This window comes from Apiospora aurea, assembly GCF_038362705.1.
Source record: "Apiospora aurea strain CBS 24483 chromosome Unknown utg000004l_segment0_segment0, whole genome shotgun sequence".
In the NCBI taxonomy this organism is placed as follows: Eukaryota; Fungi; Ascomycota; class Sordariomycetes; order Amphisphaeriales; family Apiosporaceae; genus Apiospora; species Apiospora aurea.
In genome coordinates, this window is record NW_027117391.1 from 5,703,066 (window position 1) to 5,718,558 (window position 15,493).

The window sequence follows — 15,493 nt, forward strand, 5'->3', positions numbered from 1 at the left end:
TTTGGGGTAATGATGCAGATGCGAGAAACAGGCTGATGTCAGCCGCGACGGCTGAGCGTGGCCTGCGTCGGTCGTTGGTTTCCTACCAACGCCGCAGGCGGCCGGGCTTCTTCCGCCCATGGCTCGTTATTGAGTCTTTAATTGCAAAGTTGGATTGTGCCGCGACCTTGCAGACGGGTATTGATTTGGGGTCTACGCGAACACACGGGGAGGTTATAAGACAGCCCCGGCACCCGCGCGTCTGCGACCCAGGATTCCCCGTCGCCTCCCACTTCACCCCGTCCGTCGCTCACCGAACCACCCCACCAGAAGTGTCGGTCTGACCCTGACTCTCTTCGCTCGTTCATCTCTTCAATGCCAAGCCTCGGCAGAACTGATCAGTAAGAAACAGTCATGCGCCACTCGTGCATCGTCGCACTCATGGCTACTGCCGCCGCCGCGCACCCTTCCGGCCCTCCCAAGCCCGGCAAGGATGGCAAGTTCACGATTGAGTCCAAGGGCATCAAGGCTCAAGTAGGCACCCGATGATCGATAGCCCATGAACCTGGCATAATCCATGCTAGCTAACACTAACGTACCTCAGTTCATCCCGTACGGTGCCACCTTGACCAACCTGTACGTCAAAGACAAGAACGGAAAGGACGTTGATGTCGTTCTGGGCTACGATGACGTCGAGTACTACCGTAAGCCTCCCACCAGTGACCCTTAGTAAGAAATACGCTAACGGTGGTATCTTTCCAGCCAAGGACCCCGGCCACCCGGTGTACAACTCCATCCCGGGCCGGTACGTGAACCGCATCGGCAACGGCCACTACGACCTGGACGGCAAGACGTACAACACGGAGAAGAACGACGGCGACAACACCCTGCACAGCGGCACCAACAACTGGTCGTACCGCGACTGGAAGGTCGCGAGCGCGAAGCCCGACTCGGTCACTTTTTCGATTTACGACAAGTCCAACTCGTCGCAGAACATGCTGGGTGACGTCGAGGCGAGCGTCCAGTACAGCGTCAAGGATGGTGTACTCAACATCAAGATGGACGCCAAGTCGTTGGATCGCGCTACACGTACGTTGATGGCACGGAATGGACATGGCGGCTATGTGCCACAGATGGCTAACCCTCTTTCGCAGCGCTCATGCTGACGCACCACACCTACTTCAACCTGGACGCGTTCAAGAACCCCGACACGGACAAGGTCTGGGAGCACACGCTGCACATGCCCTGTAAGCCGCCATCAACACAAACCATGGTACTGTAGGAACTGACGCCATTGCCTCCACAGACTCCGCCAACTACCTCGAAGCCGACCAAGGCGCCCTCCCCACCGGCAAGATCCTCCAAGCCGCCCCGGGCTCCATCAACGACTTCGCCAGCAAGCCCGGCCTCGCCCTGGGCCACGCGCGGGACCTGCCCGGGTTCGCGGGCAACTGCGGCGCCGACGGCGCGTGCGAGGGCTACAACGGCTACTTCACCATCGAGGGCAAGCCCGCGCCGGACGCCGTCGTCGTCGAGCTCGCGAGCGCCTTCTCGGGCGTCAAGGCCGAGCTGCGCACCGACCAGCCGGGCGTCGTGCTGTACTCGTGCAACTGGTTCGACGGGACGGCGCCGCTCAAGGCGGACCAGGGGCTCGAGGGGCGGCGGAACGTGACGCGGTCTTCCTGCGTCGCGGTTGAGGCGCAGGACTACGTTGATGGGATCAACCAGTAAGTAACCCTCCGATCCTACACCAGCCCAACGTCTTTCCGCGGCAACCTCCGCTTCTTGCCTCTGCCCTACCAAGCTACCCCGCTGCCAAGAAGCAAGCCGGAGAAAGAACAGGGGGGTTGCTTTTGCTGACACTGGTTACTAACATCGTCTTACACGCAGTCCGGAGTGGGACCGCCTGGACCACCAGATCAGCAAGCCCGGCGACAAGTACAGCTGGGAGAGCTCTTGGACATTCAGCCAGCTTTAGATGCCCATTGAAACGGGATTCAAACGGCTCAATACGTGGTTGGGGAAGGGGTTTTTAGATAGCGATTACGAATGATCAATCAGAAGGAAGTCCATTCCAAACAGTCCGACAGACACGAAGAGGTCGAATCCAGCCCCCGAATTGGACCTCCACGGCGAATGTTGCTGCACACCACCGTGTTTGATGGTTCGTTTGCGTTTTGCCAAGCTCCAAGCTCGTCCGCCGCGATGTGCTTATGCAGGCTGGCGACCAACTCGATAGATATGCTCAGTTTGCTTACGTGCATGACACGTTCTGACCAACGGTATGTGGAAAGGGGGGGGTGTACCGATCCGACTGTCCGTGTTCCGGCGAGCGTAGTTGCCAATTGCATAGGCCGTCGAGGTCCAGCACAAACACGAGGCAGCCAACAACATGCATGCATAGGATACGGAACCTGGGAAAAGGAGCACGGCGGCAGCACGTAATTGGAGGTAGGCTCCGGCACCCAAAGAGCAAGCGCCGATGCCTGTGGGCCAAAATCCCCAGTTTCTCCGCAGGTCGTGGCGTGATCGAGGGAGGGTGTGCAGCCCACCAACCAACTGGCCGGGCCTTCTGCCCCCCCTGGCCTTTCGTTTGAGCTGAGAGAGGCGAACGGCGGCCGATGCTACAACAATCGCTCAGCAATATCCTTTCATACTCACCCTTTTCGGTGAGAGGAAGAAAGAGTAGCCCTTTACCAAAGTGTCACTCGGTGCTTACGGTGGATTCCAACCTAGATACAGCTCAGCTGACTGTTTCTGTTTCTGAATCGTGATGCTTGCTGCTGAAATCGCCCCTCCCCCCACAAAGAGTGAGATTCTCTTGTATGCTATCAACTCTACCTGCCTGGAGATAAGTCGTTACCAAAAGCAGCTACCGACAATGTTGCACATGTCGGCGAAGAAAACACCATTTCAACAACAAGAAGTAACAGGCTCGTAGAATAAATCAGTGCATCAAGTATGTACTAAGAATGTCGGATGTCTACTCCACCTCACCCAAACCCAGCCAGCCTCCAAGTTCCGGCCCCCTTTACAAACACTGCGAATAATACGGATTCTGGAACTGGCACGTCGTCCCCGCCGCGCAAACATAACTCCCCCGTCCAGTCCCGCCCGCCGCACTGCCCGAACCGCGCATTCGCCTTGACGGCCGGCAGCGCCAGGATGCGCTCCGCCGCCTTCTCGGCCACAATCACGATATAGGACGACGGGTTCGTCGTCACCATGCCGGGGAAGATGCCCGCGTCCACCACAAATAAATTGTCGGTGCCGTACACCTTGGTGTTGAGGTCCACGACCGCGGTGCCGTTGGTCTTGCGGCCGTCGTCGGTGCCCATTTTGCTGGTGCCAATCCAGTGGTTGGCGCGGCGGTTCGAGGTGGCGACGACCATCTGGGTTGGGGTTAGCAAACGCTTCCTGGGTATCATATGAGGGGAATGAATAGCTTACGTTGTTGACAAAGTCCTCGACCGTCTGGTCAGGCGACGGAACCATCCACTTCAACCCGGGAATATTCTGGCTATTGATCGCCGCCTGCACATTCTTAATCCCCTGAATCACAGCCGCCACATCCTGGGGGTCGCGCAGGTACGGCACCGTCGAGACGACCGTGTTCAGCGTAGCTGTGATGGTCATGCGGCCCCGCGAGGTGGCGCCGCGGCCCAGGTACTGGCTCATCGTCATCGCGTACCCGTTCTCGACCCCCGCGCTGCCCTCGACGCGCGAGGTCCACTGCATCTGCCGCACGATTCCGTCGGCGCCCTTGACCTCGTCCCACATCATGGGCCCGATGTTGGGCGCCGCCTGCGCGAGGATGCCGGCGCGCCCGCCCAAGTAAAGGTTCTTGTCCGTGACGTTGGGCGCGTCAAAGGCCTCGTAGAAGTCGTAGAAGACCACCTCCGGGTGCTCGACCACCAGGTCCGTGTTAGTGTGGTCCTCGAGGTTGTACCCGACGGGCAGGTTGATCCAGTCGTCGCTCTTGATCATGGTGGCGCCGTCCGCGGCCGAGGCTTTCACGACCTCGAGCTGGTCCTGCGGCCCGATGCCGCTGCGCATCAGCAGCTTGGCGGACCCGAACGTGCCCGCGGACAGGATGACGCGGCCGGTGACGGGCGTCAGGTTGACGGTGCCCTGGTACCCGCCCTTGAGGTACGGCTCGACCTCGAGGCCGGTGACGTGCCCGCCCTGCCGCACGACGCGCTTGACCGAGGTCTGCATCCACAGCTTGAAGTTGCCGCGCTTGCTGGCCGAGTCCAGGTACGTCGCCATGGGCCCGCCGCGCTCGCCGTGGCTGTACATGTACGCCGTGTGGCCGAACGTGCGGTTCTTCTGGTCGTTGGCCGCGTTAGCCGTCACCTCCCTCCAGCCACCCTTGCGGAGGCCGGTGGCGAGGACGTCGTACCCTTGCTGCAGGTACAGCTTGCCGTCCTGGGAGGGGTGGTCGGTGCCGGGGATGCGCGAGAAGACGCGGCTCGTGGCGCCGGCCATGTCCGAGGCCTTCCAGCCGCTCGGGAAGTTGTAGTCCCAGTCGGCGGTGTAGGGCTTCCACCACAGGCCGGCGTTGATGGCGGTACCGCCGCCGAGGACGCAGCCGGCCATCTGGTCGGTGTCGGTGCAGGCGATGCCGGCGGAGTCTTGCCAGATCTCGTTGCAGAGGCCAGGGACGTCGTAGCGGGTCAGGTTGGTTCCGTCCAGCCAGGCGGGCTTGTTGTCACCGCCCCACCGGCCGGAAGAGGGCGGTCCTTTCTCAATCAGAAGCACCTTCTTGCCGGATTCGCTGAGCTTGTCGGCCAGCGGAATGCCGCCAGCACCGGCACCGACGATGACATAATCGTAAGTAGCGCCAGTGGGAACTGGTACACCAGTAGGAGGCGCGGTAGTGGTGGTCGGAGGCGCGCTCGATGTGCTCGTAGTCGTCGGCGGGCTACCTCCACTGCCACCACACCCGGTGACGGTTTTGGTGGCAAGAGCCGCCCACTGGGTGTAAGAGGGGTTGGCGGCGCTGCTGTCGAGCTGCGCACCGAAGATGCCCTGGGCTTCGTGCTGCTTCATGACGACCTTGGCGGGGCACTCGGCGTTGGTCGGGTTGGTGAGGGCAGCAGCCCATCCAAGAACCATGACCCCCGTGCTCGTCGACGCGGACCCGGTGCTGCCTCCCTGGTTCCAGCTGAGGCAGTTCTGGCATCGGAAGATGACGGAGAAGCCATCGTCGCCCGTGGTCGAGGAGATCTGGGTCAGTTTGGCGTCTCCGGTGTACTGCACGGGCAGGTCATAGCCAGTCGCCCATAAGAAGCTGGTGTAGACCTCGGTCTCGTAGGGCCATGCCATCAGCAGGAGGCTGTTGGTCATGGGTCCGCCCATGGAGACACCGCACCAGCCGTCCTCAGTGGCGCTGGTTGAAGAGCATTGCTAGGCAATAAGTCAGTAAGACACACGGGTTCGCTCGCTCGTTGGGGCCACCTACAAAGATACCGATGAACTCATCGGCGTCGACAGTCAGTGCATCGGAAGGCAGTGCCACACCAAAGGTCATGCTGCTCGAGACGGGCCAGGTATCAAAGACGATACTAGTATCGGCGTCGGTGTAGTGGGTAGGCGCCCCGCTCTGGGCCCATGCTTGACGCACATCTATCGTCTCTGTGAGCCTATGTCCGGAACCTGCAACATGGGTATGGCGCGGGAATGGAACTTACTTGAGCCCACTGCAGCAAGCAGGGACAGGAGGCGAACGAAGTTGCCCATGTTGACTGGCTTGTGATTGACGCGGCAGTCCGGGGTTCGGGCAGGTAAGCTTGGGAAGGACCTAGTGACACGAGAGCTTCAGGACCAGCATTGTCGCGGGGGACAAGGTCAAGATATATAATCCGCATCGTCGGAACGGTAGGCTCGAACATGCTGTCCTAGGACATTGAGCCCCAACGATCGATGCCAAAGTGGAAATGCGCGATCCCAGGATGGGAGGCAAAGGACCGCGCTGGGAAGGGCTGTGATAGGAGGGAATTCTCTCCATGTGCTCATCCCAGTCGATCCGGCTGGATCCGAATAGCATTTGGGCGATAGCTTGGTGCGAACTCGAGATGGATTGCGGAATGGCTGAGCCGGGACCCAGCTCACTGAAGGTGATGCGGGCTGTAAGGCCGACGATGAGAGGCCATCAGCAGGGCAGGGTGTTGTCAGTCAGGGACTGCACCAGGTCCATGCAGCGCCATGCTGATACCAAGCAGCTGGACTGGCTGCAACGCTCCTCCTCATTTCCGTTTCCCACGCCACAATATCGGGAAGGATGGAGTCAAGACGCCAAGTAAAACCTGTTGGCAGCGGCTCACGTTTCCTCTTGGGATGGAGCCAAGGATGGGGGGTGACGGCCCAGAAAGGCGGCGAGTCAAGCGACGGAGACGCGCTGCAGAGCCAGTCCGTCCGCATTGGTGGTTGCCGAAAGAAACAAGAATAATCCCGCGTCCGTCAGCCCAGAATGGCACGGACTGGTACAAGGCGACAGGGGCACACAGATGCAGGCCGCATGGGTCCATGGGAGGGTTGAGGGAGATGTTCCCGATGCAGTACGCCTTCCATCTGGTTGACCTTCCGATTTGGGCGCGGAGGCACGAAGAGGCGCGAAGAGGCACCTAAACGAGACCCCGCACCAGCGGCCCGAAATACGCGAAATTGCCCAAAGATGGGGGAGTCGGAGAAACCGACCCCAAGCCCTAAATCAGCCCCTACCAGGCACTAACTACACTGCACTGCACTGGCAACTGCACTGCCCAAACGGCCCAAACTGCCCAAACGGCCAAAACTGCCCCAAGCAACCAATGTAAGCGTCACTAAAACAGCTTTCTTCAATGCCCCGAGTAGAGAGAGACGCATTCTTTGAACTGTAGGTAATACAGCCAAGTCCAGCACTCACTTGTAGCCAACCCCAACCAGCACACCAACTCGTCCTGCATCTTCGGCTTACTCCCCAAATGCAGCGATCAAGGTTCCCATCTTGCTCTCGGGATGCACCAAGGGAACCGTGTTGTGGTTTGCTTACCCTGTGTGTATGCCCCCATCCGGCTCCCCGGTGCTATTCTCCTCGACCAAATTTCCGCTTGGCGCGGAGGTGACCTGGTTCTGCAGCATGTGACATGCCTGAGCACGTTTTTTCGCATGCGGGTGGGCGTCGAAAGCGTGGCACTTTACTCATGGTGCATCGAGAATGTTTGTACAGTCCACGGCCCGAACAAACAGATGCTAGATAATGCAACCTCTTCAACCCATGGTTACCTACTTTATAAAGCATCTGGATCACGGGGGCAATGCATTGCGCATACATCCCAGAAATAGTGGACCTGGAAAAACGAACGAGAAACCGTCACGATCATATTCGATGGGATACCTACCAGACGCTTTCAATTACACCGGAAGAGTCATCATGTCAGGACTTGTGTGACGGAACTCAACTCCGGTAGGATGCGTAGGTGCCTAGCCAACAAGATGCATGGCGCGGAAACTCATGATTAGGTATGTTGCGATTTCTTCATTTCAAATTGCTTTCATGGTTATTCGCTTCTTCTATCTTCTATGACACATCATTACATGTTTCCATCGAGACTTCCAGTCTCAGTCCCTTAGGCGGGCCCTGCGCCGACCCGGCCACAGCGCCCTGGGCAATCTGCAGCGTCTGGGCCTCATCATCGTGCGCGACGAACGCGGACGCGTAGAACGAGCCGCCGAAGGTGCACTCGTTGTCGCCCAGCTGCAGGTTGAGGCGGCACGTGTTGGGCTCCATGCCCGCGGCCTCGGCCAGGCTGCGGAAGCGAAAGCCGCCGCGGCTTCGAGATCGAGGTCCTGGCCTCTCAAGCCGAGTCCCTGTTCGGCGCCAAGTTCTCCTACTACACCCGCGATGGCGCCGATAAGCCCGTCGCCCGCACCGAGGCCTACTCTCTGCCTCTCGGTCTGCGCGACGACATCGACTTCGTCTACCCCACCATCCCCTTCTTCGACTCGGCCCGCTCCCGCGTCGCCGAGCAGTACGCCGACCACGAGGACTAGAAGAACTTCCTCGCCCAGTTCGGCCTGCCCAAGTTCGGCCTCAGCAACGCGACCAACCAGGCCAGCTACAACGTCGTCAACGTCAACGGCGCCGAGAACATCGACAGCGTCGGCAAGGGCGGGATTGAGGCCCAGCTCGATATGGAGTACAGCACCGCCTTCACCGGCCCGCTCAACGTCACCTACCACCTCGTCGGCGGCCGTCCCCCCGTCCTAGACCAGCCGGGCAACAAGCCCCGCCCGATTGAGCAGAATAACCAGGAGCCCTACCTCGAGTACCTACCTCGAGTACCTCGACTACCTCCTGGCCCTGCCCGAGGCCGACATGCCGCAGGTCGTTTCCAACTCTTATACCGACGACGAGCAGTCCGTGCCCCTCAGCTACGCCAACCACGTCTGCGACCGCTTCTCCTACCTGGCCCTGCGCGGCGTTTCTGTTCTCGTGGCCAGCGGCGACGCCGGCATCCAGGGCACCACCTTCAGTGACTGCAAGGACCCGGACGGCGAGAACCGCTTTATCCCCACCTTCCCGGCCGCGTGCCCCTGGGTGACCACCGTCGGCGCCGCGACCAGCTGGGGCGGCTTCTCCAACTACTTCGCCCAGCCGGCGTGGCAGAAGGACGCCGTCGCCAAGTACCTGGGCTCGGGCGACACCGGCATGCCCGAGAACCCGTAGTTCGCGTACAACGCGTCGGGCCGCGGCTACCCGGGCCTGACCCCGCCGGGCAGCGGCTACCTGGTCATGAACCATAACAACCCGTACCCGTCCAAGGGCACGTCGGCCTCGACGCCCGTCGTGGCCGCCATGATCACCCTGCTCAACGACGTCCGCCAGAAGAAGGGCATGACCGTCCTCGGGTTCCTGAACCCGCTCCTCTACGCCGCCGGCGTGGCCGAGGCGGCCTTCCAGGACATCGCCGAGAACAACATCAACGGGTGCTCCACCCGGGACCACCAGCAGCCCGGCTTCCAGGCCACCAAGGGCTGGGACGCGGCGTCGGGCCTGGGGGCGCCGGATTTCGCCAAGCTGAGGAAGCTGTTGACCCAAGTAGACCTGGTATTACAGGAAGATATAAAGACGTGGATGACGTACGAGATAGAGACAATGAGAAGTCTACCAATGACTTTCTGTTTATCTGCGCCATTCGGCTGGTCCAATGATGCTTTGCTTGCCGATGTCTCGTCTATTCTCCTGGCCTCTGCTCTCTGGGGTTCGTGGTTTTCCACCGGTGTTTTCGAGTCACTTCCATCGCGGAGGTCGTGTACGTCCCTGAGGCAATCGTTTGTAGTCTAGTATTCCACCACCGAATGTTCATATGCCAACATGCCACGTACAGATACGCCTATTTTGCGGGCGCTATCTGGTGTAGTCAGTAGAACATGCAGACGTGCGTGCCGGCGCTTCTTCTTGGTTTACGTGTTTACCAAATGCCATCTTGTTTTCCTAGACATATACCGACTGAGAGCTAAGCATTTCCAGATAATAATTCTCTTTGACTTAGAGAGGTAATCTGAGGCATGTACTGTTTGTTGATCAGGGGACCAGAGATCGATGGCAGCCTCAGACTGTAGGTCCTCTGGCCTATAAAAGCCATACATTCTCAGAAGCATATTATTTCACCATGGCCCCAATACTCTATGCTGTTGACTCCTCCGCGCCCCCGTCTGTATTAAAGCACTGATATATCCCAAATATACTCTACCCCTCCCACCATCACCAAGCTTACCCCAGTCTGCTGCAAGAGTCGGAAAACATGAGCTGCACCAGTGCTATCTCTGCTGCACATCATCCTCTCACCACTCGTGGCCCCTCGGCCCAAGCCGAGCGCCAGCACGCCTACGCCCGGGTGCCGTTCGACTTTCACCACAAGCAAAAGCGCGGTCGCAATGTCGGCAAGCGAGAACTGACTGAGAAGCACTACCGGCGGGCCTTCGGGACCTCCTGCGTGTTTGGAGGCAATCGGCTGGTCGAGAATGTGTTGGACCTCGTCCCCGAGCGCCCGTACCCCAAGCTTCCCCACCACGTGTGCCATTACAAGCGTCACTGGAAGGGCCAGAGCATCTGGCTCCAAGAGGAGACTGCATACGAACTCGAGGACGTGAAGGGCGGCTACAATACCAAGACTGCGACGTACAGTGTTAGCAAGCCTCCCAAACACCCGGGCTACTTCTCGTAGTAGCTGAGACTGCGTCGTTTGGCAGATTGAGCCTGTATGACCTTCCCTCCTTCCTGATATGGTCCTGTCTACGCAGGTAAATTCGTGTCTACGTCCTCCGGGAAGGAACCAGAGTTTAGGCATACAGTTATGATGGGGAATGAGGTGGGTTGTAGATTGGAAACGTGAACAAGGGGTTGCCAGAGACATGCCTAAGTCATAGTGACTTGGACAGGTGACTTGCGATTTGACTGTCTTGTCATCCAGATGCACTTTTACTATTAGGGGTGTAGCCGTGCGGTAAGCTTTGAGTCATGTTGACATTATCTGCAATGTGGTTGGGCCGTGTGACCAGTGTCAGTTCTACGAGTAGCATAGGGAGCGTGAAGTCATTGAATAGAATGCAGGCCCTAGAGGCTGAATAATGTGAATGCACCGAGTAGATCAAATGCATTCACCTCAGTGCGATCCTACAAAAGCCTCTCGAATTGCAATGCCCATCTCTTCATTTCCTCTTCTCCCACAACATCTTTTCTATCCTCACCCCTCCACCCATCAATCTTGCTTTCGCAGCACCCCCATCCTCACACAAGGCGTCTTCATAGACGCCATTGCGTAACAACACCTAGGGTGTACTGCAACGGCCCATAGATCCATTGCCTCGTTTGCTTGGCCTTGCAGTAGGGATGGCGTTCGACACCATCCTTGCAGCACTGCTGCTATTTCTCGCTCATCCACACAACTTTGTCGTCGCTTCGTGGGATGGTTTCCAAGACTCTCCCCAGAGCTGGTCCTCTGTCCCTGGCTATGGTCCTCAGGTAAGAAAGCCCCGACCATTCTAGCTGAATTATTACGCGAGGGCAATTGTAGCTGACATTTGCCTCCCCTGTTTGCACAGCCCAATGCACCCTACATGGTAGACCATCAACACAACTACTTCAACGCTTCTCCTGATAAGGGTAAGAATTTTCAGTTCCTACATTGTGTCGCGGCACAGATCAATTGACACAGTCCAGGAACGCGAGATGGCGCCGTCTGGCAGTACTCCGGTAGCTTCGAGAACTTCATGACCAACCTCCGAGCCGGTAATGTCATTCGTGGCGGCGATGGCTCGGGAGTGAAGCCTGGCGACAATGCTACATCCGCCTCGACTAACAGCACCCTTGCCAACTCAGCCCACGCTCTGCGGTCTGATTCTTCTTCTTATTGGCTCACCAAGCTGGGACCTCTTGGCTCTGTAAGTCCAAAGGCATCTGCAAACATTCGCACTTCTTTACTGACAGGAAATACAGCAACCTCTGGCTGGCTCTGGCTACAAGTTCTTCCGCAATGTGGTCGACGACTATCATGCCGACAGCTCTGGCGCGACCGACACCACCGAGTCCATCAATGCTGCCATTCAGGACGGGTCAAGATGTGGCAAAGAATGTGGAAACACCTTCACCAAAGGTGCAATCATCTACTTTCCCGTTAGCCAACCCTTGCTTATTTTGGATACGATATCCCAAGTTGTCCTCTGGGTCTTCGCCTTCATAGGTAACTGACACTTGACCTCCAGCCCGGCACCTACAAGACTTGCTCTCCGATCATCCAGCTGTACTACACGCAATTCATTGGTGACCCGAACGATCCCCCGACCATCAAAGGATGCGACACCTTCAAGGGGATTGCCTTGATTGACACCGATCCATATATTCCCGGAACGTGAGTTACACCTGCTTGTACATTGTGCTTTCGGGAAATGCTAACACGACTGAACAGATCTGGCAATCAATGGTAAAGCCAACAGCACTCCATTCCTTGGTCCTGCCGATTTTGTTTCTAACCCTTTATACAGGTACATCAACGAAAACCAATTCTTCCGACATATCAGGAACTTCATCTTCGACTTGACGGATATGCCACTGTCCACGACCGACAACGGCCAACCCTACGTCCCGACCGGCATTCATTGGCAGGCTGCACAGGCTGTATGTGTTACTCGTCTCTTGCCTATTCCCCACCGGGGATAACGAAACGCCTCGTTGAAACACATGGCTGACTTCTTCCAGACCACTCTCCAGAACCTAGTGTTCAACATGCCCAACGCCACTGATGTGAACACGGCGAGCCACGTAGGAATCTTCATGGAGAACGGCAGCGGTGGTTTTGTCTCAGGTAGATTTCCATTTCCCATAATCGCATCACTAACAATTGCTAACTGACTCTTCCAGATCTTGTACGTCAAACACTAGCAACGTGTGCAACGGGTAGTGCGTGAACTGACAGAAGCAGGTTTTCGTCGGCGGCTCCATCGGCTGGCGAGCAGGTACGTTTCATTGTGTTCACAGCTTCCTGGAGAAAGCCAAGTAGCTGACAGTGGTACGCAGGTTCCCAGCAGTACACGGCAAGAAACATCAAGTTCTACGGCTGTCTGACTTCGGTCCAAATGGTTTGGGATTGGGGTTTCAATTGGCAGAACGTAAGCTTCCTCATTGACTTTATCTCACGTTCCTCATTCGCGACATCCCGCTGACACTCAGGCATTTTAGGTCGAGATCAACGGTGGCGCCATTGGCTTCAACATCAGTGGCCGAGGTGGCGATAAAGGCCAAGGAACTGGCTCAGTATCTATTATCGGTAAGTGTACGGTATCTCTGGAAAACATAGTAGCGGACAACTGAATCCCGTACCGACTGTACCATCAACAACGTGCCTACGGCCATCTTGACGAACGGACTGGAAGATTCCCCGAACATCGTGCTGGACAATCTCTGGGTCACCAATGTTACCGACATCGTCGCGCAAGACGATCATCAGACGCTACTTTCTGGTAAGTTTTAATTGGGTTCGTCATCATTTCAGATTAGGAGCTGCGACTAATGTGTTTTACAACCGCAGAGGGCCCCGGTCCCTACAATGTCGAGCTTTGGGCAGCTGGCAAGCGCTACACCGCCGACGAGGGCTCGTACAAGGCAGGCCCGGCCGATGCGCCTCCCAAGGGGTATGGCTTGACCGATGACAATGGAAAGCTGTTTGTCAGGTCCAGACCCCAGTATGAGGAACTCGACTCCAGCAGTTTTCTTGTCGCAACCAACGAAGGCATCTCCAATGATGGCAGCGGGGACCAGGCTGGTGCCATTAACGCGTTCCTGGCGAAGGCGGCGTCTTCCAACCAGGTTGCCTATTTCCCAGCCGGCATATACCAGATTGGAAGCACCGTCTTGATTCCCACAGGCTCTCGTGTCCAAGGCTCCAGCTGGTCCCAGATCCAAGGTGCTGGGTTCTACTTCGCCGACATGCACGACCCGAAGGTCATGGTCCAAGTCGGCAACAAGGGCGACGTTGGCAACATCGAGATTGTCGAGATGTTGTTCAGCGTGGCGGGACCTACAGCCGGTGCCATACTCATGGAGTGGAACGTAGCCGCCGCCCATCAGGGCTCGGCAGCCATGTGGGACTCACACTTCCGAGTGGGCGGTGCTACCGGAACCGATCTGGACGTCGAGCACTGTCCCAAGTCGGGCGGTCTCAGTGCGCAATGCATTGCCGCGTCTTTGGTGTTCCACGTCACCCAACAAGCATCTGGATACTTTGAGAACGTCTGGGCATGGGTTGCTGATCAGTGAGTTTCCACGGCCACTAGCTCCAGCTCTTACACACGAAGCTAACCAATACTGTAGCGACAACGACTTCAGTACAGCGAGCCTTACAGACAAGACCGCCGGTCAGGTCAGCGTGTACGGCGCCCGAGGAAGTAAGTTAAGGTGTTACCATGGCGGTGTCTTGAGATTGGTGGCTGATTCATTTCCCTTTACAGTGCTCGTCGAATCCGAGGGCCCATCCTGGTTTTATGGCTCCGGCTCTGAACACTCAGTGCTCTATAACTATCAGTTCTACAACGCAAGGAATGTGAGTAGCCTCCCTTCTGTTGTCTGGGTAGCAACGAAGACAACGTTGCACCCAGCGCCAAGTATGAATGGCAATGACGAAACTGACGAATCTTCAACCACAGATTTACATAGGCCACCTTCAGACCGAGACCCCTTACTTCCAGCCTGAGCCTGTGGCGCCCGCCCCTTTCTCCCAAGGAAAGAGCTTTGCAGGCGATCCTGCATTCGACCACTGTACGACGGATACCTGCAGGATGTCCTGGGGCCTGCGCATCATCGACTGTAACAACGTAACCGTCCATGGAGCTGGTAAGTGCTCCTGTTAATTCTTTCCCCGCTGCACTAACTAATCTGCTCCAGGCTTGTATTCGTTCTTCAACAATTATGACCAGGATTGCGTCGATACGCATAACTGCCAAGAACGAATCTTGGAGGTGCAAGGATCTGTTTCCATTGTGGTGTTTAACCTGTTCACGGTAGCAACCACGGATATTGCTTTCGGGGTTGAGTGAGTATATGCCCATTCTCACGACCACTGATCAGATTACTAACAACTACCCCTTTTGCAGTAACACGGCCATTCACCAAAATGACACCCAGAGGTACGGTTGAAGCTAAACTCGCCTTGTCTTCAAATAACTAATGTCTCTTCAGTGGTTACACAACAGAAGTCAGCATCTGGCTGCCGCAAAATGGACAAGACACCCCCAAATTGTCTATGTGGGAACGGAGATCTGGGAAACTCCAAGTGTTTCATGCTCACCTCCATGCATTTTGGTTCTGCCAACGAGCTCCTTGTCAACTTTGTCTACTATTGACCCCGGTAACTACACGACAAGTCTGGAGTACGGAAGTCCTGGCACAACCACCATCGGCAGCGGACAGGTTATAGTAAGTATTCCTCGTCACTTGTCGAGTGTTTACTAACCCTAGTGCCCCAGACTACGTTCATTATAACCACTACTGTGGTCACAATTGACATTCCACTGTAAGTTTCTCCGGCACATATGATTTTGCAAGTAGTTGCTGACAAGTACCCATCAAGTTTGACCATTGGCGGCGTGCCATATTATAATCTGAACGTCACCTCCACAGCGACTGGTGGTGGCTTCGTGCCAGAGCCCAGCGTCAGTATCCCTCCCGTTGGCGTACCGTTGCCCGACGGTAAAGGCGGCACCACCACCCGGAACCTGACCCTCCCGCCTTGGCCCAAAGTAAGCCAAGGGCCGCCCGATGGGCCAGGATGGACAATGTCCAGCGACCCCTTCGATTTACCACCGCCGCAGCCAGCGGGATCCCCTGCCAGCACCAGCTCCAGAACATTCACGTTCTTCACTCCCTACACCACGAGTCTATCGATCGCCGGACCCACGGTTACCACCATCAACTTTCCGCCGACACCCATTACCCCCCCAGATTATAACGGCACCCCCTGAGACGGAGCTGACGTTT

The 15,493-nt window shown here is 57.0% G+C and overlaps 6 protein-coding genes across 6 annotated transcripts; 5 read left to right on the forward strand and 1 right to left on the reverse strand.

Moving 5' to 3' along the window:
* Positions 1 to 393: 393 nt before the first annotated feature.
* On the forward strand, positions 394 to 1,957 carry PG986_006561 (aldose 1-epimerase; the record flags this gene model as incomplete). The annotated part of the gene is made up of 6 exons (XM_066842783.1): positions 394 to 513; positions 584 to 683; positions 742 to 1,068; positions 1,134 to 1,226; positions 1,286 to 1,706; positions 1,870 to 1,957. The coding sequence occupies 6 exons, from the start codon at positions 394 to 396 to the stop codon at positions 1,955 to 1,957; spliced, it is 1,149 nt and encodes a 382-aa protein (XP_066702645.1).
* Positions 1,958 to 2,972: 1,015 nt separating this feature from the next.
* PG986_006562 (uncharacterized protein) lies at positions 2,973 to 5,721 on the reverse strand (the record flags this gene model as incomplete). Its single annotated transcript, XM_066842784.1, has 4 exons — positions 2,973 to 3,371; positions 3,430 to 5,388; positions 5,444 to 5,616; positions 5,673 to 5,721. The coding sequence occupies 4 exons, from the start codon at positions 5,719 to 5,721 to the stop codon at positions 2,973 to 2,975; spliced, it is 2,580 nt and encodes an 859-aa protein (XP_066702646.1).
* A 1,753-nt stretch (positions 5,722 to 7,474) lies between these two features.
* PG986_006563 (uncharacterized protein) lies at positions 7,475 to 8,689 on the forward strand (the record flags this gene model as incomplete). Its single annotated transcript, XM_066842785.1, has 5 exons — positions 7,475 to 7,482; positions 7,594 to 7,697; positions 7,769 to 7,991; positions 8,079 to 8,301; positions 8,348 to 8,689. The coding sequence occupies 5 exons, from the start codon at positions 7,475 to 7,477 to the stop codon at positions 8,687 to 8,689; spliced, it is 900 nt and encodes a 299-aa protein (XP_066702647.1).
* Positions 8,690 to 8,755: 66 nt separating this feature from the next.
* PG986_006564 (tripeptidyl-peptidase sed4) lies at positions 8,756 to 9,307 on the forward strand (the record flags this gene model as incomplete). Its single annotated transcript, XM_066842786.1, has 1 exon — positions 8,756 to 9,307. One exon carries the CDS (start codon positions 8,756 to 8,758, stop codon positions 9,305 to 9,307), a length of 552 nt encoding a protein of 183 aa, XP_066702648.1.
* A 460-nt stretch (positions 9,308 to 9,767) lies between these two features.
* PG986_006565 (uncharacterized protein) lies at positions 9,768 to 10,190 on the forward strand (the record flags this gene model as incomplete). Its single annotated transcript, XM_066842787.1, has 1 exon — positions 9,768 to 10,190. The coding sequence occupies one exon, from the start codon at positions 9,768 to 9,770 to the stop codon at positions 10,188 to 10,190; it is 423 nt and encodes a 140-aa protein (XP_066702649.1).
* Positions 10,191 to 11,082: 892 nt separating this feature from the next.
* PG986_006566 (glycan 1-3-beta-glucosidase precursor) lies at positions 11,083 to 15,477 on the forward strand (the record flags this gene model as incomplete). The annotated part of the gene is made up of 18 exons (XM_066842788.1): positions 11,083 to 11,128; positions 11,186 to 11,406; positions 11,462 to 11,638; positions 11,728 to 11,873; positions 12,007 to 12,139; positions 12,221 to 12,326; positions 12,383 to 12,387; positions 12,701 to 12,788; positions 12,895 to 12,981; positions 13,050 to 13,773; positions 13,832 to 13,905; positions 13,969 to 14,060; positions 14,164 to 14,350; positions 14,402 to 14,549; positions 14,611 to 14,643; positions 14,881 to 14,932; positions 14,983 to 15,029; positions 15,087 to 15,477. 18 exons carry the CDS (start codon positions 11,083 to 11,085, stop codon positions 15,475 to 15,477), a joined length of 2,757 nt encoding a protein of 918 aa, XP_066702650.1.
* Positions 15,478 to 15,493: the final 16 nt, after the last annotated feature.